Below are 19,471 nucleotides of genomic sequence, written 5' to 3'. Positions count from 1 at the left end.
AGGAGGGAGGATGGCAAGTGGTTTGGACAAGACTGGAGCCAGGTCACATTGCTCCCAGAAGCCAACACTCCCACTCTGGCCTCCATGAGAGACCAAACAAGGCAGCCAGGGACATGAATTTACTCAAACCCTCCTCCCACTTTATTTCAAACACCATAAAATATACACAGAAAAAAAAAAAAAAGGATGAACTGGAGGAAAAAACCTCTTGAGGGTGATATAACCTCTCCTAAAATGCACCATCAGCTCAGGTAGCAAAGGGAAGCAGCTGCCATGAAGCATCACCTCTATCCAGGCACACGGCACCTCCATCTTGTTCCTGCCAGAAAGAAGGAGAGGAGGGTGAGCCAGGCACAGAGGTAAGCAGGGAAGAGTCCCATTCTAGGCAGCTCTGTTTTACTGGAGGGGAGCAGGCACAGGATGAGACCAGGTTAAGGACATCACCTGTCAGGGTGCCCCCGTGGATTTCTGGATTTGCTCCTTCAGAATGAGGATGCTCTGCCGCTGTTCTGGGGGCAGCATGGCGATCTGGTCTGCTGTCAGCTGCAGGACCTGCATGATCAGTGCTGCCTGTGGGGAAACAGGGGTCAGAGACTTGCCCTGCCAGAGCAGCCACAGCATACCAGAGCCAGGGAGGGGCTGACCCCGCCACAGAAAGGCACACAGGAAGTGCTGCTCCTACTGTCTCACCCTTTCCCTTTTGTTCTCTCACCTTCTCGTGATCCTGGGGGGTGACCTGGCTCTGTCCAGGGCTAAAACCTCCAGGCTGACCAGCTCCCTGGACTCCTGCACCAGGTATGCCTCCTCCCTGCATGCCTGCCCCAGCCATGTTAGGAACCTGGGGGAGTAAGACAGGGGTTAGGGACTGGGGGTTTCTGGACTGAGCAGTACAAATTCAGGAAGGTAAATGAGATTGTTAGATGGATGCCCTCACGGGCTGCTTGAAGATGCCCGAGAACAAAGAGAGAGTGCATTTTATGTGCTCTCCCCTCCCAACTCCTGTCCTCCTTTCTGTGTCTCAGGAAGAGGTGGAGAGAGGCCTGAGCCTTGTCCTGTCCTCAGCTGATGGGGAGTGCCTGGGGAAATGGGACAGATGCCCTGACCCCTCAGTGACCAAAGCCTGGTGCTTCCCACACCCCTGCCCAGCCCCAGCCTACAGGATGCTGCTGGTGCCCGAGCAGCTGAGCAGAGCCGTGTGTACCTGGCGGGGCCCCTGCGGGCCACTGGCTCCCATGTTAAGTGGCCCAGGGCCCTGTATCCCACCAGGCATCGGGCCACGCGGGGTGGGACCAGGCCCTCGGGGCTCCAGGCCCCGGGGCTCCAGGCCCCTGGCCTCCATGGCCCTGGCTTCCAGCACTCGTGGCTCCAGCAGCCGCGGCTCCAGGCCTCGCGCCTCCAGCGCCCGCGCCTCCAGCCCTCGCGGCTCCAGCCCCCGGGGATCTCTTCCGACTGCGGAGGAAACACAAGGTCAGCTCCTGAAGGAAGCAGCGCTGCAAGGAGTGTGGCAGCGAGCCTGCTGCCTCCTTTGTCTGGGGGCCAGCAAGCACCCAAGAAGTGCAGGGCGGGGGGCAGAGGGGACATGCCTGAGAAAGTCCCTTGCACCCTGGGACTGTCCCTCCTCGCCTGGAGTCAGTCATTTCACTGCCCAAACCCCCTTCCTATGCCTTGGGTCGGGACAGCCGGCTCCACTCTGACTTCCTGCCTGCACAATCCAAGCCACCCATATTTCATGCCCCCTCTCTCACCTCGAGCATCCATCAAGGGCCCCCGCGGCTCTCCCATCAGTGGTCGGGGTTCTCCCATGGGTCCCCCCCTCATCTCATGGGGGGGGCCACGGCTGTCATGACCAGGCATATGGTGCATAGGGGCTCCCTGGTGGGGCGGCCCAAGGTAACCTCTGACGCAGAGAGACGAGGAGAGCAAAGCAGGAGGAGGAGAAAAAGCGAGAGAGTGTGAATCAGACACTGGCTTGGCACGGTCTGGGCAGAGCGCTGGGATTGCCCCCGAAGCCGGCCACAGGGGAGGAGGGTGAGGCTGGCACAGGGATGGGTGCTGGTGGCCCCATGCCACAGGGCAGCTGCCATCACCCCGGGGAGGTCCCTTCCCCGGGGAAACGGGCGGGCCCCCACGGTTGGCAGCACACAGGCCTCCGACCAGGCAGCAGTGACTCCCGGAAGGCTGGTGCCATCCCTGTCCTCAGCGAGAGGCTACCCTTGGGCAGGGGACAGTGCCAAGGGCTCCTCTCCTTCCCTCTCCCCTCACCTGGGCTCCACTTCTCCAGTGACTGAGAGCAGGGTCCCTCCGCGAGGGTCATTCGGGGCATCTCCCAAAAGGCCTCGGGGCGGCGGGCCACTAGCAGGTAGAGGTCCACGCTGCATAGGGGCCCTCGGGTCTGGCATGGGCACTGCCAGGGAGACACACAAGAACTCGTGAGGATCTGCATGACCAGTGCCGTGCCAAGACTGTCCCCGGCGCTCTCAGGCCGGGCGTGGGGCAGCCATGCTGCTCCCCTGAGCTGTGCTGTCTGCTGGGGACACAGCCCCACACATGAGGCTGGAGCACACCAAAGCTCCTTCCCTGGCTGTCAATTCTATTCCTTTCCTTTTCTTCTTGGGTTTTACTTAAGGTTCCTTATGGCACCAGGGGCCAAACCAAGCATGGGTGCCCCCATGGCAATCCCTACAAGTGTGGGCATCAACGCCCTGCTGACTGACGTGGGGCCAGGAGCAAAGCAAGACCTGGAAGGCTCCTGGAAACACAGTGTCAAAGAGGGCTGGATCTGAGGCAAAAGCCCTTTCCAAACAGGCTCTCCTTTTCCACTGGAGGCTCCATGCATGGTTCTAGCCTGTTCTCTCCTGTAGCCCTATAAGAAATCCTGCCTCCTTCCTCTCCTCTTACAGCTGTCAGGCTACAAGGAGTGACATGCCAGTCCCTGGCCCTGAGAACAGCAGGGTGAGAGCTGCTCTCTGCACACTCCACAACGAGCTCCATGGGAAGAGGGAGCTGGTGCCGGGGTACCTTGAACGCGTTCGATAGACGCAGGCCTGGCAGGTCCCACGGGCGAGAGCTGCAGGTTCCCTGGGCAAGCAGCAGGAAAAGAGGGAAAGAGCAGACACGTAAATAGTGTATGCATGCATGCACTGGCTTTGGGGACAGTGCTGCCTGCAGGATCACGCACACTGAAGTCCCCAGAAAACCTACAGAGAAAATGTTCCAAGTCTGGTTTATCAACCTGTTCCGTTCACACCCCGTTTGTCAGCACAGGCAGGACAGGCAGCGTGGCACAGTCCTTCCCTCCTCACTCAGGGACAGAGGCAGGCACAGAAGACATCCTGCCAAGAGACGTGGCATTCCGTGGGGCCACGCCGGCCCCACAATGCACACCAGCTTCTGCTCTCCAAAACCTTCTGGGTGCCAAGAACTACCAGGAAGACAGTGCCCACCCCAAAGAAAATGAGAGTCAGCTGACCCTAAGGCCAAAGGATCTCAGACTGGGTTTGCATGTTGCTGAAACAAGGCCTGTGATAGATGTCAAGGCAACACAGGTGACAGTGTCTGCATGTGCTGTTCCTGGGAGACCAGAACACCGGGGCCGTACTAACCTACACATGGACACGTGTGAACCGTAAGGAATCGGGGCCCAGGGCTGGGCCGGACAGACCGTGCCTGCGGAGGGAAAGCCGAGCCGTCACCCTCCGTCCGCGAAGTGCCTGCCAAGCCTCAAGCCAAACGGAGACCCAGCTCCCTCTGCTGGGCACGGCGCGGGAGGACGCGGGGCCGCACTAGCTGCTCCCCAGCACCCAGGCAGCGAAGGAGTAGGACAAGGACCAGAGAGGAGCAAGCTCTGCCTGCCCGCACAAGCACAGGGACAGATATGGGCTCGCAGAGGTGGAAAACACAGACACATCCCGCTCGGGGGGGACAGGCAGCTCTCCTGGCTGCCAGGGCACGACTGCACAACAGCGTGCAGAAGGAGCTGGGAGCCAACCTGGGCGTGGGATGAGCCCTGGGAGCCAGGGAGCTGCTACCACAGCCTTGTGCCTCAGTGAACGAACCTGGGCACAGCCCCGGGGCTGGGCACAGCCAGGCTGCAGACAGCTGGGACACAGCACTGCTCACTGGAGTGAGGCTCACACCACACACAGCACTACACACGTCTGTTTTACCTTGTCCACGCTCCAAGGGGACTGGCCCTGCACCTGGCATCCCAACCTGTGGCTGCATCCCACCTGAGAGGGGACAGGCAGAGATCAGACCCCTCCTCAACCATCCCTGATGACTAACCTGTTCCTTTGGTCCCAAATACCTTCTCGCTCCCAGCTCCTGGGGGAGCATCTGGAGGTTTATTCCCTTGGTGTTGGTTCCCCCCAGGGATAATCCAACTTTGCAGCCCACCTCTGGCAGCAGTACAATGTACAGCACAGGATTATGTGTGCTCTCACAGGGCTGAGCCCTCTGGTTAGGGGGAAGGCAGAGGGGGGTGTGTGCAGGACCCGTGTGCTCACGGTGGGGCAGCTCGGCCCAAACTCACCTCCTGGAGCCATGGGGCCAGGGCCTGGGCCCTGCACAGGGGCTGCCATCTGTCCCGGGGCTGGCACTCCCCCCTGCATGGGTGGCTGCATCAGAGGAGGAGCGCCATTGACGTGCATCCCGCCCTGCCGGAGAGACACTGGGTCTCAGGGACACCCAACACCTGGGCACGTGCCCCAGCTGGGGAGCTGGCACTGCCCATCCTCCTGCACAGCTCATGTGTTGTGCAGGCTCTTACTATGGCCTGTGGCTGGGACGATGGGGTGTTCTGGGGGTTCAGCTGCGCGTTGGGCCCTGGCCCAGGCCCCGGTCCTGGCCCAGGTCCTGGGCCTGGCACTGCTTGCTGGTTGCCTGGGATCAGAGGAGGAACACTGGTCTGGCGATGCAGGATTTTCTAGGGAAGGAAGAAGGAGAAAGGAGTTCTTTTCCACTGCCATTCCACAAAGGCTACCACCAATATCCTCCAAGATATCCTCCCACCTCCCCTCCCAACCCTGGATGAGCAGCAAGGCACAAACCAGCGCAATCTCTGGGTCGACGATCCTCATGACCACCTGGGCCTGCAGCAGTGCATAAGCCAGCTGGGGGTTCTGGAGCAGCATGTTCCTGGCTTCCTGGGGGCTGTTCTGGACACACAGCTGAGGAGACAGGCACTGATCAGAGCTCTGACAAGCTGTGACACGGCTGTGAGGGTGCAGGCAGTGGCGGGAGGAGCTGTGCTCACACAGGGAGCACGGCCCTCCTGCACTTACCTTCATCTGCTTCATCAGCTCAAACATCTGCTCAGGGGGCAGGCTGGCCACGGCCCGGCTGATGGACTCGGGGGCATCCTCTGGGTTGACAGGGTCCCCATAGGGTGACTCTATGATGGGTGCACCCGTGCCCAAGCCTGCAACATGAACAGCACATGGAACAGGCTCATCAGGAGGGGAGCACCAGCCCACCAGAGGGAAAAGGAGGCAGCAAAACCAGGGAGACTTTAGAGGAATTTCTTCCCAGAAAGGGTGATTAGGCATTGGAACAGGCTGCTCAGGGAGGTTGTGGAGTCAGTGCTCCTGGAAGCATTTAAGTAAAGACTGGAAGTGGCATTTACTGCCCCAATCTATTGGGGCAATACAATTTGATGCAGTGTGTTTGGTCAAAGGCTAGACCATGATATTTACAAACCTTTTCCAACCCAAGTAATTCTGTGATTCTGCAATCACCTGGGAGTGAAATCCCAGAGCTGAGCTCGTGCATCCCTCTGGGGCACTACTCACAACCCCTCTCAGATCAGGTCAGCTCAGCCAGCCTGGCAGAAGAGACCCACCGTGCCCTGCAGCTGCCAAGGCCGGGCCCAGCGTGAGGGAGCCCCCAGAATCCTGGCTGACTCACTCTTGAGCTCCTCCTTGTTCTTCTCGCTGGCGGCGTTGTCCACACGCAGGGCCCTGCCGCTGAACTCGCGTCCGTTGAGGTTGCGCATGGCGCTGAGCGCCGTCTCCTGGTCCTGGTACTCACAGAAGCCATAGCCCTTGGGCTTGCCCGTCTCCCTGTCGTACACCAGCCTGCCAGGGAGCAGAGACATGCTGCTGCTGAGGGAGTGTGGGCATCTCGCTGTGCCCATGGCTCCTGCAGCTCGGGGGGGATACAGGGACAGAGCCCCAGCAGTGCTGGGAGCATGGGGAGAGCTCAGGGGATACAGGGACAGAGCCCCAGCAGTGGTGGGGGCACGGGGACAGCTCAGGGGGATACAGGGACAGAGCCCCAGCAGTGCTGGGAGCACAGGGAGAGCTCAGGGGATACAGGGACAGAGCCCCAGCTGGTAGCATGGTGAGAGCTCGGGGGGATATGGGGATGGAGTCCCAGCAGTGCTGGGAGCACGGTAAGGATACATGGACAGAGCCCCAGCAGTGCTGGGAGCACAGGGAGGGCTCCCCAAGGCACACAGCAGTCAGGCCCATGCCCAAGCCAAAGGGCCTGCTGGCTCCTGGCACGGCTGCTCCCAAGGCTGTGGTTTGCAGGATGCCCACCTGTGCCAGCTGTGTGCCTCCTGTGACCCCACGAGGGACAGGATGGGACTGCCTGCTCCCAGAACTCCCAAAAGCTGAACTGAGAGCAACAGGGCCTGGTGTCCAGCCTGGAAAACACCTGTGGGAGGCACAGGGACAGCAGTGAGGAGCACAGAGCCCGACCAGCATCTGAACCCTCAGCAGACACAGCAGGGCAGCTCCACATCCACCTGCTGTGCTGGGGACACTGTGCTCCATCTCCAGGTGACCCTGGCACAGCCTCACAATCCTTGCAGCTGCTGCTCTGTGTGAGGAACCAGCCTCGGGGGTCCGGGGAGCTTTACATGGGATCTCAGGCAAAGTTCCTTCGCCTTCTGCCAAGCACCAGAGCAGGCAGCCCGAGGCAGTGGCTGAGCCACCGTCCCTGGAAGTGGCCAAAAGGTGTGTGTGCATGTGGCACTTGGGGACACGGTGGGCTGGGCAGTGATGGGGGAACGGTTGGGCTGGAGGGTTTTAGAGGCCTTTCCCAACGTTACGGATTTGCGGTTCCACGGTTCCGAGGCCGCGGGGCTCGGTCTGCGCCGAGCAGGGGAACCCGGGGGAGGCCTGCGGTCGCTCTCACCTAAAGCTGACCACGGGCCCAACCTCCGAGAATATGTCCTTCAGCTGTTCCTCCGTGGCCTCATACGGGATGTTTCCCACTGCGGAGACAGACGGTGCCGCCGGTCAGCGCGGCGGGTACCGGCCCCGACGGCGAGGGGGGGAAACCCGCCTGCCCCCCGCCTGCCCCTGCCCATCCGTGCCCTTTTCCCTTTGCATGTCGCGGTCCCGCCCCGCGGCCTCACCGAACACGGAGCGCAGGGACCGATCCACGGCGGGGTCCCGCACCGACAGCCCCGCCATCGCGCCGCCCGCGCCGCTTCCGGTCCGCGCCGCAGCCGTCCCCCCGCTTCCGCTTCCGCTTCCGTCCGCAACAGCTCGGCAGCGGCGCTTTCAAAAAGCGCTCCGGCGGGAAACGCGGCACCGGCGGCAGCGGGGTGCGGCTGCCGGGACTCCCCGGGACCCCCGGACGGGGCGGCCGCGGCCTCGGGGATCCGCCGGCACCGGGAGCGGCCTCCGGGCGGCCCCGCGGCCTCGGGAATCCCCGGCACCGGGAGCGGCCTCCGGGCGGCCCCGCGGCCTCAGGGATGCCGCTTCGGGCAGCGGTCCCGAGGCACAGCCCCAGGCGAGCCTAACACCGCCCGGGGCTCGGCATGATGGAAGGCACGGAGGTCCCCACGACTGTCCCCACGGCTGTCCCCGTGCTGGCCACAGAGCCGAGGTTCGCCCAGCGCCTCAGGTGAGGGACAGTGGGGACGGGAGCCCTGTGCCGCTCCGGCAGACGGTGCAGCCGGAGGCTCCGCGGGGCTGCAGGGCTGAGCGCGCCTGGCCCTGCAGGCAGTGTCTGGAACAGGAGCGGCTCCTGGACGGGCGCTACGGGCTGCAGCGGGTGCCGGGGGGCCGCGTGGCCGTGCCGGTGCTGCCGGAGAAGCTCTCACAGCTCTGCCTGCCCGCGGAGGTGCCGTGTGAGCTGCTCGGGATCCAGGTGAGCACAGCCGCCCAGCCCCGAGCCCTGCCTGCAGCGGTGGGTGCCCAGCCCCTGGCACGGCCCTGCCGCAGGACCCTGTCCCCTCCAGGGCCGCCCGCCGGCTCTCGCCGGCCCAGAGGCTGCGGGAGGAGCTGCGGCGGCTGCTGGGGGCCGGCTGGTCGGGAGAGCTGGAGCGGGACGTGCCGCACGCCTGGCAGAGGCACGGGGACCTGGTGCTGCTGAGCGAGGACAGCTTCAGGGCTGAGCCCTGGGAGAGGCTGGGTAAGGCCAGCAGGGCCTGTCCTGGGAGAGGCTGGGTAAGGAGAGCAGGGCTGCCTGTCCCGGGAGAGGCTGGGTAAGGAGAGCAGGGCCTGTCCTGGGAGAGGCTGGGTAAGGAGAGCAGGGCTGCCTGTCCCAGGAGAGGCTGGGTAAGGAGAGCAGGGCCTGTCCTGGGAGAGGCTGGGTAAGGAGAGCAGGGCAGCCTGTCCCAGGAGAGGCTGGGTAAGGCCAGCGGGGCTGTCTGTCCTGGGAGAGGCTGGGTAAGGAGAGCAGGGCTGCCTGTCCCGGGAGAGGCTGGGTAAGGCCAGCAGGGCCTATTCCGGGAGAGGCTGGGTAAGGAGAGCAGGGCAGCCTGCCCCAGCCCGGCCCACTTCACCCACATCTCCTGGGTGCTGTGTTGCAGGCTCAGTGCTCTGGGAAACGGTCGCCAAGGCTTTGGGGGCCCGGCGGGTGGCCAGGCGAGGACGGGTGATGCCGGACGGGATGCGGAGCCCCAGGGTCACCCTGCTGCTGGGCCAGCACGGGTGGGTGGAGCACGTGGACAACGGCATCAGGTGGGCAGGAGCTGTGGGATGCGGCTGGCGGGGAAGGGACTGCCCTCACTGTCTGTGTGGGGTCTTCCAGGTACACCTTTGACGTGACCAAGTGCATGTTCTCCCCGGGAAACATCACTGAGAAGCTGCGTGTGGCCTCACTGCCCTGCTCCGGGGAGGTCCTGGTGGATCTCTATGCAGGTAACAGGGATGGAGGAGGTGCTGCTGGCACCCAAGTAGACATGAAATGTCATTTCCAGTTTGGAATGAGAAATAGCCAGGCTTAGAGCTCCTGTCTTGTCTGTGAGCTCGTTCTTCAGCTATGCTGGCACTGCTGTCCTGCCTGTGTCCCTGCAGCCTCTGGACACTTAGGATGTCCTGTTCTCAGGCTCTGTGCCTAGTGCTACTTTGGGGAATCACTTGGATCCAGGGGAAAGATTTGCCACTGTTTGTGCTTAAGGAAGTTAGTGCTTCCAATTTATGCCATGCTGAAAGGACATGGCACCCACAAAACTGCTCTAGATTAATCAAACTAAGTGGTAATCTGGACACTTCTGCAGAGCCAGGCAGGTTTCAACCTGATGGCCAAAGACTGAATAAACTCCTCTAAACATTTTCCAAGGCAGATTTTGCTTTTGCAGAAGAGGGAGGGATAAACTTCCATTTTTCCAGTGTTTGGGCTTTCTCTCACCCAGAGCAAAGCATATTTGGAGAGGTAGGGTGGCAGTGTGCATCCTGCCCTGCCCTCAGGGAGGAGTGTGGGTCTCTGGAGGTCCCTGCCCTTGGCCACTGCCTGCTCCTGCCTTCAGGCATCGGCTATTTCACGCTGCCGTTCCTGGTGCACGCCGGAGCCGCCTTTGTCCATGCCTGTGAGTGGAACAGCCACGCCGTGGAGGCCCTGCACAGGAGCCTGGTGCTGAACGGGGTGCGGGATCGCTGCCACATCCACAGTGGGGACAGCCGGCAGGTGAGCACTGGGCCGGGCCGGGCGGGGCTGTGCCCTCGGGCATCCCCTCCCCTCTGCTCTGTCCCCAGCTGCATCCCCTCCCTTCCGCTCTGCCCCCCATCCCCTCACCTCTGCTCTGTCCCCAGCTGCATCCCCCTCACCTCTGCTCCGTCCCCAGCTGCAGCTGTGCGATGTGGCAGACAGGGTGAACCTGGGGCTGATCCCCAGCTCGGAGGAAGGCTGGCCAGTGGCCTGCCGCGTCCTGAAGAAGGACACGGGTGGGGTTCTCCACATCCACCACAACGTGGAGACTCGGCCCGTGCCAGCCACGCCGCAGAGCACGGTGCTGCTGGCTGAGCGGGGCTCTCCGGAGGCAGCCAGCCCCGGGGGAGAGGCACAGCACCCGGCACAGCACGGTGGGGAGGAGCCTCTGGGGGCCAGGCTCAGGCCCGAGTGGCAGAGCTGGGCTGAAGGCACGGCCACACGCATCCAGGGGCTGCTGGCGGAGCTGCACGGGCGGCCGTGGCGCAGCAGCGTCCTGCACATCGAGCCGGTGAAGTCCTACGCGCCACACGTGCATCACCTCGTGCTGGACCTCGAGTGCCGGCCTGTGCTGCCTGTCTAGTGAGGCATGGGCACTGCTGGGGCTCCAGCTCCTTTGGAAGGGTGGCCAGCAGTGTCCTGCTGCCAGCCTGGATGTGCCTTGTGTTCCCTAGTTCCCAGGTGGCAGCACTGCCCAGCAGTGCCTCCCTGTGCCCGGGGCACCCAGGGTTGTGCTCCCCACAGCAGATCCTGTCAGGATCCAGACAAGGATGGAGCAAGCTGGGGCTCAGAGTGCCAATGTTCTACCCTGGCTCTGCCAGTCGCTGCCCAGGTCTTGGACATGTGGTAGCACCTTGAGCCCTATTTTCACACAGGAGAGAGCCACGGTGCTGGGAAGCCTTGGATTCCTGCTGGGTTCATTTCAGCAGGTCAGGGACAAGCTTTGTGCTTGTATTTATCAGCATGCTTTTTTAATGTACTGGAAGCAAGTCTGTTCATCTTGTTTCCTTCCTATCTTTTTTTTCAGAAATAAAGATATTTCTCACTACCTCTTGTTGGTGTCCAGTTAAAACATAAACACTGGTGCAAGCGTGGGGGTCTGGCCTGGGGACTTTGGGTCCTAGGGTGGTGTGTGGAGGGGCTCAGGGAGCAAAGCCTCTGTGGCAGCGTCTGCCTGCTAGCCCAAAGCCTTCAACATCTGTACTGTGTATTCCCAACGGAACGAACCCCTGCCCCATGAGGAAGCTCCCGCTGGCCCTTTGATGTCCCCGCGGTTTTTTCCACTGTGTCAATGTCGCATCGCTTCCCATCCCTGGGGTGCGGCCGAAAGTGTGGGCAGAGCCGCGTCGTCCCGTTTGCCTTGGGGCTGCACCCAGGTGGCCTCCCCCGCTGTCCTGCGCGGCGAGAAGCCGCCTCCCCTCGGGTGGAGCCCCACGGCTCGGCCAGCCGCGTGTGCTCGGCGTCCCCGGTGCCGTGTGCGGGGGGCCGGGACCAGGCGCCCTGCGGGGCCCGTATCTCTGCCGCCAAGGGCAAGGGCAGCGGCTGGAGCCTTGCGGCGGGGACACCGCGGCCGCTGCCTGGGCTCCTCCTCGGGGCTGCCGGGGGGTTCCCCGCAGTTCGGGTGTCGGTGCCTCTGTGGTCTCCGGGAGAGGCCGCCCACCCAGCCAGGGCCACGGGGCACCGGGGAAAGGGCCCGCGGGGCTGGAGCCGCAGCTCTGCCCCGGGTGATCGGGCGGGAAGGGGCTGGAGGGAGCGGGCACCGCCTCCCCACGGGCCGTGCCGTCGGTGCCGCAGGTGCGGCCGGCGCGGCTCCTTTAAGGCACCGGCACCGCCCTCCCCTCCCGGCTCCCCCTCCCGCTGCCGGGAGGCGCCGGCCGGAGCCGCCGCAGGTACCGGGAGGATCGGGGGGTCGGGCGGCGCTCCCCTGGCGGGGTACCGGGGGATCCCTCGGCTGCTGGGGAGTCGGGGGAGCCAGGGGTCCCTCTGTGGTCCGGGGGTCGAGCCGCGGTGTCCCAGGGCGGGGGCAATTCCCAGCCCCGGTGGCCGCGCTGGGAACGCGGTGCTCCCGGTCCCGTACCCCCTTTCCCCGACAGAGGAACCTGGGGTCGGTCCCGAGGGACGCGGCTGCGGGGCCGGGAAGGTCCCTCCCGCCGGTTCCTCCGAGCCGGGCGGGAGCGGGGAGCGGCTGCAGCCCCCGAGCGAGCGCTCCGGCTCCGTCCCGGTGCCGCCGCTGCAGCCGGATCCTGTCCCTGCCGCGGGTCCTGGTGCGCGTCCGCTCCCGGCAGCTCCTCCGGCGGCTCCGCGGGCAGCTCCGAGCCCCGGTGCGCTCGTGGGAGGGAGGGGCAGCCCGGGGCGGCTCCTTCCTGCCGGGGCTGCCGCGGGTGCTGGGCGTCAGCCCGGTCCCACGGAGCCGGCTGAGGTCACCGGGGCTGGCGGGCGGCCCGAGCCCGGCCCGGGGCAGGGCGGAGAGACGGCGGGCGGGCCGGTGTCCCGGGTGCCCCGTCCAGCCCCGGCAGCGGGCACGGGGCACCTCAGCAGCTGGCACGTCCCTAGCTGGCAGCCGGTGAGGGCCAGCCAGGCCGGGTGGAGCGATGTCGGAGGCTGTGGACCTGTCCTTCCTGTCGGACGTGGAGCGAGATCTGATCCTGCAGGTCCTGCAGCGCGACGAGGAGCTCCGCAAGGCAGAGGAGAGGAGGATCAGGTGCGAACGCGGCTGGAGCTGGGCAGGAGCTGCTTCCCCGCTTTGCTCTGGGGCGGGTGAGTGACAGTGTGGGTGACGGGTGTCGCCGGGGTCCCTCTGACCGCTCCTGGTGTCGGCTCTGAGCAGGCGCCTGAAGAATGAGCTGCTGGAGATCCGGCGCAGGGGAGCCAAGCGGGGCAGCCAGCGCTACAGCGAGCGGACCTGCGCCCGCTGCCAGCAGAGCCTGGGCCGCCTCAGCCCCAAGGCCAACACCTGCCGGGGCTGCAACCACTTGGTGTGTCGGGACTGCCGCTCCTACAGCCCCAGCGGCTCCTGGAGCTGCAAAGTCTGCACCAAGGAGGCGTGAGTAGCCTGGACAAGTGGCAGGGACATTCTGTACATCCCACCTGTCTCCTTCCTCCTCTCAGTTGCCTCAACTTGATGCCCCATGGCCAGTCTTTCCTAGCCTGGCTGCTCCTCCCCAGTGCAGGGCGCTTGCTCTGCTGTCACTCCTGGGGAGGGTTCCCACATTTGGGTGATGGAGAAATGCATCATACCCCACTCTTGTGTCTCCTTCATGTCCTGCTCCTTCACCCCCTGAGATGACTGCAGCATCCCCCTGTGCCCCTTGCACAGCCTGTGTTTCAAGCATCCCAGGTTTCCTCTCTTTTGGCCTCCCCTGTCCTACAAAACTCGGCTTGCTCCCGTGTTTGCTGAGGATGTAGCTGAGCCTGTCAGCTGCCTGGTGGATGGTCCCTGCCCAGTCACCTGCTGATTTTGCCCATTGTGCCCGTGTTGTTGGGTTGTGGCAGCACCCAGGGTGGGCTGGGGCACAGCAGACAGCCCCTCTTGCCCCTGACTGCCCCCACCACCCCTGCCCTGCAGTGAGCTGAAGAAGACAACGGGTGACTGGTTCTATGACCAGAGAGTGAACCGCTTTGCCAACCACCTGGGCAGCGACATGGTGCGGCTGTCCCTGCGGCACAGGCCAGCAGGTAGGGTGCCACAGCAAAGCCCTCTCCCTCAGCCCAGCCTTCTGGGGTGCTCCAGCTTTCCCCAGTGCACCTCTGCCCATCGTGGAGCTGAATGGGAGCAATTCCTGCTCCCACTCACTCAATGAGTGAGCTTGCAGCAGTGTTCCTCCTGATGCCTCTCTGCTTCCAGCCAACAAAAGAGAGACTGTGGGACAAACCCTGCTCCAGAAAGCCCAGCTCAGTGAGCCTAAAAGCTCCTCTGCAGTCCGGCAGCCGAGCCCCCCTGCACCCCGGGAGGGGTCCAGGTAAGAATCCCTGCTGTCCCCCGTGCTCCAGCAGCAGCTCTCATCTGCTGCAGGTTTGAGAGCAATCTGCTGCCCCATGTGGATCATCGGTGGCACAGAAGCTCTCTCAGACCGACCTCCTCGCCAAACAGGACATACCTGTGGTTTTGCTTGTCTGCAGTTTGTTTCCAGATGCCTCAGAGCCTCGGGATGGCAAAAGTGACACAGAGTCCATGGAAAACATGAGCCTGGACAGCTACAGACCTAGTCCTGCTGATGTGGGGGGCAGGTGAGAGGATCCCGGGGTGGGTTGTCCTTGGCAAGACTGGCTGGCAGAGGATGGCACATTCATCTGAAGTGTATTTTTCTCAGTCTAGTGAGGGGAAGCTGGCTCCTCAGGCTGGGCTGAAGCCTGTCCCTGGGTAGGAAGGTCCTCTGCTCCCAGGCTGCTACAGGCAGCTCAAGTGGCACTTCCTGGCCAGCACTGTCTCTGCCAGCAGTGCTTGTGGCCTGGGACAGACCTTTCTGTGTCTGCCACAGGAGGAACTCCCTGGAGAGAGCCATCCCTGGAAAACAGGTTGTTGGGCCAGCAGGACCTGCTTCCTCCAGCCTGACCCTGCCCGTGTGCTCCAAGAAGGCATTCTCTGAAGGACAGGTGCGTGACGCTGCTCCGGCAGCCTCAGCCCTGTCCTGGGGCGTGGGGCTGGGCACACACAGGGCTCCCAGCCCTGCCCTGCTCTGAAGGGACTCTTCCTGCCCAGGATGCCGCAGTGGGGACCCACAGCAGCACCTTGGTGGACGAGCATGAAACGATATTCAAGAAGAACCCCCGGCGGGTGGTGAGACCTGCGGGTGAGAGATGTGCGGGTGCTGACACGGCCAGGGTGGGCACCTCCTCCTCCCTGGGCTGGGAAGGGCTTTCAGTGCAGCTGGGAGAGCCTGGGGCAGCCCCCTGGGCTCTGCTCGTCCTGCTCTGTGCCACTGTTCACCCCCTGTCGTGCAGAGTATACCAAGTCCGTGATCGACCTGCGCCCCGAGGACCTTGTGGGGGAAGGTGGCTCTCTGGGAGACAGGAGCAAGTCAGTGCCTGGCCTCAACACGGAGCTGGTGAGACCCTGAGCCCACGGGATGGCTGCCAGGTGTCAGCTGGCTGTGCCCTACCGCTCCCCTCCCTGGCGGCTTGTCCCTGTCCTTGCAGGAGGAGGAGGAGGAGGACATCGATAACCTGGTGGAGATCCACCGGCAGCGGGTGGCCCGGGGCAGCATGCGCAGCGGCACCTCCTCGGTGAGCCCCGGGGCATGGCCCTGCTCTGCTCTGCTCAGGGAGGCAGTGCCAAAGGCGTGGGTGGGAGGGACGCAGGGCAGGCAGCTCCTGGAGGGAAGGGGTAAGGGTCTTGTGTGTGGGGGTTTCTTCCCCTAGAAGGGAATCAAAATGCAGAGACTCAGCTCTCTTCCAGGCAGCTGTGTGTGGGCATCCCCAGCCACGGGGAGGTGAGGGGGGCTGTGCAGAGGAGGCACAGGGAATAACCTTGCTGAGGATGAGGAGGGACTGTCAGGTGATGCTGTGCCCACTCAGCCCTGCCTTGTCTTGCAGAGCACACTGGGGAGCATGGTCAGCATTTACAGCGAGGCCGGCGACTTCGGCAGCGTGGCTGTCACCGGGGGCATCTCCTTCTCCCTGAGCTACGAGCAGAAGACACAGACCTTGTTCATCCACGTGAAGGAGTGTCGCCAGCTGGCCTTTGGGGACGAGGGCAGGAAGCGCTCCAACCCGTGAGAGCCAGGGGGGCGATGGCTGCTGCCACCACTGGTGGTGCCCAGCTGGGTGGTGGGTGCCCACCAGAGATGGGAGCTGTAAGTGGGAGGGTCCTGGTGAGGCAGGAGGTCTGGGGCTGCCCTGGGGAGCTGGGAGGATGAATCGTGGGGGGCCTTGCTGAAGTGCTGCCTGCTCTCCCCTCAGCTATGTGAAGACCTACCTCCTGCCCGACAAATCCCGGCAAGGGAAGCGCAAGACAACCATCAAACGCAACACCATCAACCCCCTGTACAACGAGCTGCTGAAGGTGAGAGGGGCTGGGCTGGGCTGCAGCTGCTCAGGGGATGCTGCTGGAACAAGCAAGGGGAGGGGTGAGCTCCTAACCCTGCAGCGAGGTCTCTGCAGAGGACCCATGTCCAAAGACTGCACCCTGAAAGCTGCAAAATCCCTGCACTCCCAGCTGTGCCCTGGCTGTGCTGCCAAGCCCCAGTGCCATGGTGGGGTGGAGGCACTGCTGCAGATGTGACTGTGTCACTGGACACTGTCCCTGGTTCCTGTGGCATCCCCCAGAGCAGAGGCATCCTGCTTACCCTGGATGTTTCCTTCCAAGGTGAAGGCTTCCTGGCCCCGGGGGCATGTTACAGTGGCAGGAGGGAGGGCAGCACACCACAGGAGCAGAGATAAACTCTGGGCCCCAGGGCAGAACACTTGGCACTGCCCTTCACCATCCCTGCTGTCTGGCTCTGTCCCTGACTCTGGCAGTGCACCTCTGGGGCCAGGCACTCTTGCACAGCAGGAAGTGAGAGCTGTGCTTTGGTTTTCAGGCTCCCACAGACAGGTTTGCTGAGGTCTTGTGCTCTGACCACCTGAGGCTCTGTGGTCTGGCAGAGCTCTGCTGGTGGTGGGATGGCTGCATGCCGTGAATCCTGGCTCCAGGGGCCACCTCCTGGGGGAGCACAGGCTCCTGCACCTCTGCCCTGGGACTCAGCAGGCATGGAAGGAAAGAGGAGCAGGCTCCCGTGCACACCCATTGCTGCTCAGTGTCCTCTCGTGCCTGTGGGCTGTAGCTGATGGAGTTTGCCAGGCTGTGCTGCCTGCTCACCAGTGGTTTTCTCTCTCTCTCTCTCTCTCTCCCCCCACCCCCAGTATGAGATTAGCAAGTCCCTGCTGCTGGCAAGGACGCTGCAGTTCTCGGTGTGGCACCACGACCGCTTCGGCCGCAACACCTTCCTGGGGGAGGCAGAGGTCCCTCTGGGGGCCTGGAACTTTGAGAGCCACCTGGAGGAGTTCCTGCCCCTGCATGGCAAGGTGTGCCCCTGCTGCCCACAGCCCCCTTGCCTGGTCCTGCGGGGGGTATGGCCCTGGGTGGGCAGAGGGGTGTGGAGACCTCAGCCAAGCATTGCCAAAAGGCTTGTGCCAAATCCAGTATTTGGAGGTATGAAAACCCTAGATGCAGACAGCAGTGCTGTTGTAGTAAAAAAGGGAAAATCTTCTGCCTTGAGCCTAGCTTCCATCTCCTTGTGAGGTGATTGGGCCAAAATAAGGTCCCAGAGGAGCTGGGTTACACTGGTCATGCTGGGGAGAGTTTTCAGGCACTTGTGCCAGCTCAGCCACATCTAGGAGAGGCCAAGTCCTTTGTCCCAGCCTGGGGAGGTGCTGCACACCAGGCTGTCACTGTGTGTGCCATGGGTTCTCTGCAGGGGTTGGTAATTCTCACCTCTTGGCAGCTTGGGGCCGATGCTGCTGGTCTCCACCAGTACAAGGGGGAGCTGGTTGTCTCCATGAAGTACATCCCATCTGCCAAGCATCCTGGGGCTGGGAATGGCAGGAAAGGTGAGTGCTGGAGCTCTGGGATCAGCCCCCTGCAGGGCCTGCTCCTGGCCATGCAGGCTGGCTCTGGATGGGGTTCTTGGGTGGTGTCACTGCAGCCTTCTCTGCAAAGCTGCTCTGCCTGTCCTCAGGCTGCCTGAACCATCTCATTCTTCCCTGGGGCTGGACCATCGGGCCCTGCATGAAGCAATTTTGTCTGCCTTTGCCCTCAGCAGGCAGGGCCAATACAGGAGAAGGCAAGAGGAGGTGCCAGTCCAGGCTCTGCACCTACCTCTGGGATGAAGGGTGCTCAGCAGGAACTTTCCAGAAGTTTGCAGTGGTAGAAATTAAATTTGATTAATTTCTACTGTGTTGGGTTTTTCCTAGGCAAAACAGGGGAAGGTGGTGAGCTCCAGGTCTGGATCAAAGAAGCCAAGAACCTGACAGCAGCCAAGTCTGGAGGGACCTCAGACAGCTTTGTCAAGGGGTGAGTGAGGGCCCTGGGGCAGGGGTGAGGAGGGCACGGTCCTCCCTGGCTGTATTCCCAAAGCTGCTGGGGGACCTGGAGGAGGCCCCTTGCAGGGTGCCGTGGTCCTTCTTGCTGAGCCCTGCCAGGACAGGCAGGAAGGGGGGCTCCAGGCCAGGTCCTGGGGTGCTGAGGCGCCCCAGCCCCCAGAGCAGGAGGCGGGTGCCCATGTGCTGCTAACCCAAGGGCTGCTCCCCCAGCTACCTCCTGCCACACAAAAACAAAGCCTCCAAGAGGAAGACGCCCGTGGTGAAGAAGACGCTGAACCCTCACTACAACCACACCTTTGTCTACAACGGCATCAAGGCCGAGGAGCTGCAGCACCTGTGCCTGGAGCTGACGGTCTGGGACCGGGAGCCACTGTCCAGCAACGACTTCCTGGGGGGAGTGCGCCTGGGGATGGGCACTGGTGAGAGCTGCACCCCTCACACCCTGGCACAGCAGCAGCCTGGGGATGGGCACTGGTGAGAGCTGCACCCCTCACACCCTGGCACAGCAGCAGCCTGGGGGTGGGCACTGGTGAGAGCTGCGCCCCTCACACCCTGGCACAGCAGCTGGGGATGGGCACTGGTGAGAGCTGCACCCCTCACACCCTGGCACAGCAGCAGCCTTGCTGGGGGGCTGTGCTGCAGGCACCAGGCTGCCCCAGCAGCCACCTCTGCCATCCCTTTCCCCAGGCATGAGCAACGGGCAGGCTGTGGACTGGATGGACTCCACGGGCGAGGAGCTGAACCTGTGGCAGAAGATGTGCCAGTACCCAGGCTCCTGGGCAGAGGGGACCCTGCAGCTCCGTGCCACCATGGCCAAGCTGGGGCCCTAGGCTGTGGCACCAGGGCTGGCACTGCTGTTGGGAGCCACGCTCGCTGCACAGCCTGGCAAGGCAGCCAAGCATGCGTTGGGTTTTTTTCTTATACTTTAATAAACATGACCTTCTCTAAACAGGCTTGGGCAGAAAGTCTTCTTGGCCTAGCTTCATTTAAAGCTTCATTTTCCTCTTGTCATAAGCCTTGTACCAGATTTCAGGCTGAGCTGCAGTTCGTGTGAACCCTCCCTTCTTCTCCCCCAGGCAAAATGCCTTTAAATGTCATTGTGTTTTTATTTCTTCCCATTCTTTTTCCTACCACCCTGTCCCAGAGTCTGCTCTCTCCTTGTCCTCTCCACCCTGTTCCCCATACACAGCCCAGCCCCAGCTGCAGCACTGGATGGATGGATGGAGCTCTGTGGGGTCAGCCTGGGGGGGTTGGGGATTGTGGTCTCCAGGAAACATTTGTTTCCCAGGTCTCTCAGTGACACATGTGCCAGCACTGACTTTTTATACAAATCTATTTATTTCAACTTAATATTCTACTGCCAAAGCAGTTCCCAGAAAGGGTTCCCCGTGGGTGGTGGGAGAGGGAGTGAGTGCCAGGGGCGATGGCAAAGCCCTTTAGGGGGGACTGCACGCTGGCTGGCTGCTGTGGGCTCTGCTGAGTGTGGGGCCATTGGCTTTCAGAGTGGGAGGCATTGGGTCCAGGTCGTGCACAGGGTGAGCTGTGGGGAGGCTGAAGCTGCTGTGCT

General features: G+C 62.8%; 3 protein-coding genes across 7 annotated transcripts; 2 read left to right on the top strand and 1 right to left on the bottom strand.

Annotated features, from left to right (window-relative positions):
• Positions 1 to 118: 118 nt before the first annotated feature.
• Positions 119 to 7,447, bottom strand: CSTF2 (cleavage stimulation factor subunit 2). Of its 3 annotated transcripts, XM_036402276.1 has the most exons (15): positions 7,364 to 7,447; positions 7,141 to 7,219; positions 5,905 to 6,074; positions 5,283 to 5,419; positions 5,049 to 5,168; positions 4,769 to 4,924; positions 4,532 to 4,655; positions 4,167 to 4,229; positions 3,019 to 3,078; positions 2,263 to 2,404; positions 1,746 to 1,897; positions 1,202 to 1,449; positions 713 to 838; positions 445 to 570; positions 119 to 319 (listed from the first exon to the last, which is right to left on the bottom strand). In XM_036402276.1, exons 1-14 carry the CDS (start codon positions 7,419 to 7,421, stop codon positions 448 to 450), a joined length of 1,758 nt encoding a protein of 585 aa, XP_036258169.1. In that variant the 5' UTR covers positions 7,422 to 7,447; the 3' UTR covers positions 119 to 319; positions 445 to 447. The 3 variants fall into 3 exon arrangements, with proteins under 3 accessions (XP_036258169.1, XP_036258170.1, XP_036258171.1); XM_036402277.1 differs by lacking the exon at positions 3,019 to 3,078; XM_036402278.1 differs by lacking the exons at positions 1,746 to 1,897; positions 2,263 to 2,404; positions 3,019 to 3,078.
• Positions 7,448 to 7,676: 229 nt separating this feature from the next.
• On the top strand, positions 7,677 to 10,933 carry TRMT12 (tRNA methyltransferase 12 homolog). Of its 2 annotated transcripts, none has more exons than XM_036402477.2 (7): positions 7,677 to 7,857; positions 7,956 to 8,103; positions 8,178 to 8,367; positions 8,768 to 8,888; positions 8,989 to 9,098; positions 9,707 to 9,864; positions 10,022 to 10,933. In XM_036402477.2, the coding sequence occupies exons 1-7, from the start codon at positions 7,772 to 7,774 to the stop codon at positions 10,466 to 10,468; spliced, it is 1,260 nt and encodes a 419-aa protein (XP_036258370.1). In that variant the 5' UTR covers positions 7,677 to 7,771; the 3' UTR covers positions 10,469 to 10,933. The 2 variants fall into 2 exon arrangements, with proteins under 2 accessions (XP_036258370.1, XP_036258368.1); XM_036402475.2 differs by having other exon boundaries at positions 8,768 to 8,918.
• An 820-nt stretch (positions 10,934 to 11,753) lies between these two features.
• Positions 11,754 to 18,855, top strand: SYTL4 (synaptotagmin like 4). 2 transcript variants are annotated; one of them, XM_036402470.2, is made up of 17 exons: positions 11,754 to 11,774; positions 12,439 to 12,586; positions 12,713 to 12,928; positions 13,451 to 13,560; positions 13,730 to 13,844; positions 14,005 to 14,112; positions 14,364 to 14,478; positions 14,585 to 14,675; positions 14,827 to 14,930; positions 15,022 to 15,108; positions 15,418 to 15,596; positions 15,784 to 15,886; positions 16,726 to 16,887; positions 17,307 to 17,412; positions 17,776 to 17,875; positions 18,115 to 18,323; positions 18,592 to 18,855. In XM_036402470.2, exons 2-17 carry the CDS (start codon positions 12,477 to 12,479, stop codon positions 18,732 to 18,734), a joined length of 2,058 nt encoding a protein of 685 aa, XP_036258363.1. In that variant the 5' UTR covers positions 11,754 to 11,774; positions 12,439 to 12,476; the 3' UTR covers positions 18,735 to 18,855. The 2 variants fall into 2 exon arrangements, with proteins under 2 accessions (XP_036258363.1, XP_054372361.1); XM_054516386.1 differs by lacking the exon at positions 11,754 to 11,774 and having other exon boundaries at positions 12,022 to 12,586.
• Positions 18,856 to 19,471: the final 616 nt, after the last annotated feature.

Source organism: Molothrus ater, chromosome 14 (assembly GCF_012460135.2).
Source record: "Molothrus ater isolate BHLD 08-10-18 breed brown headed cowbird chromosome 14, BPBGC_Mater_1.1, whole genome shotgun sequence".
NCBI classification, from domain to species: Eukaryota; Metazoa; Chordata; class Aves; order Passeriformes; family Icteridae; genus Molothrus; species Molothrus ater.
This window is presented reverse-complemented; position numbering and strand designations above follow the sequence as displayed.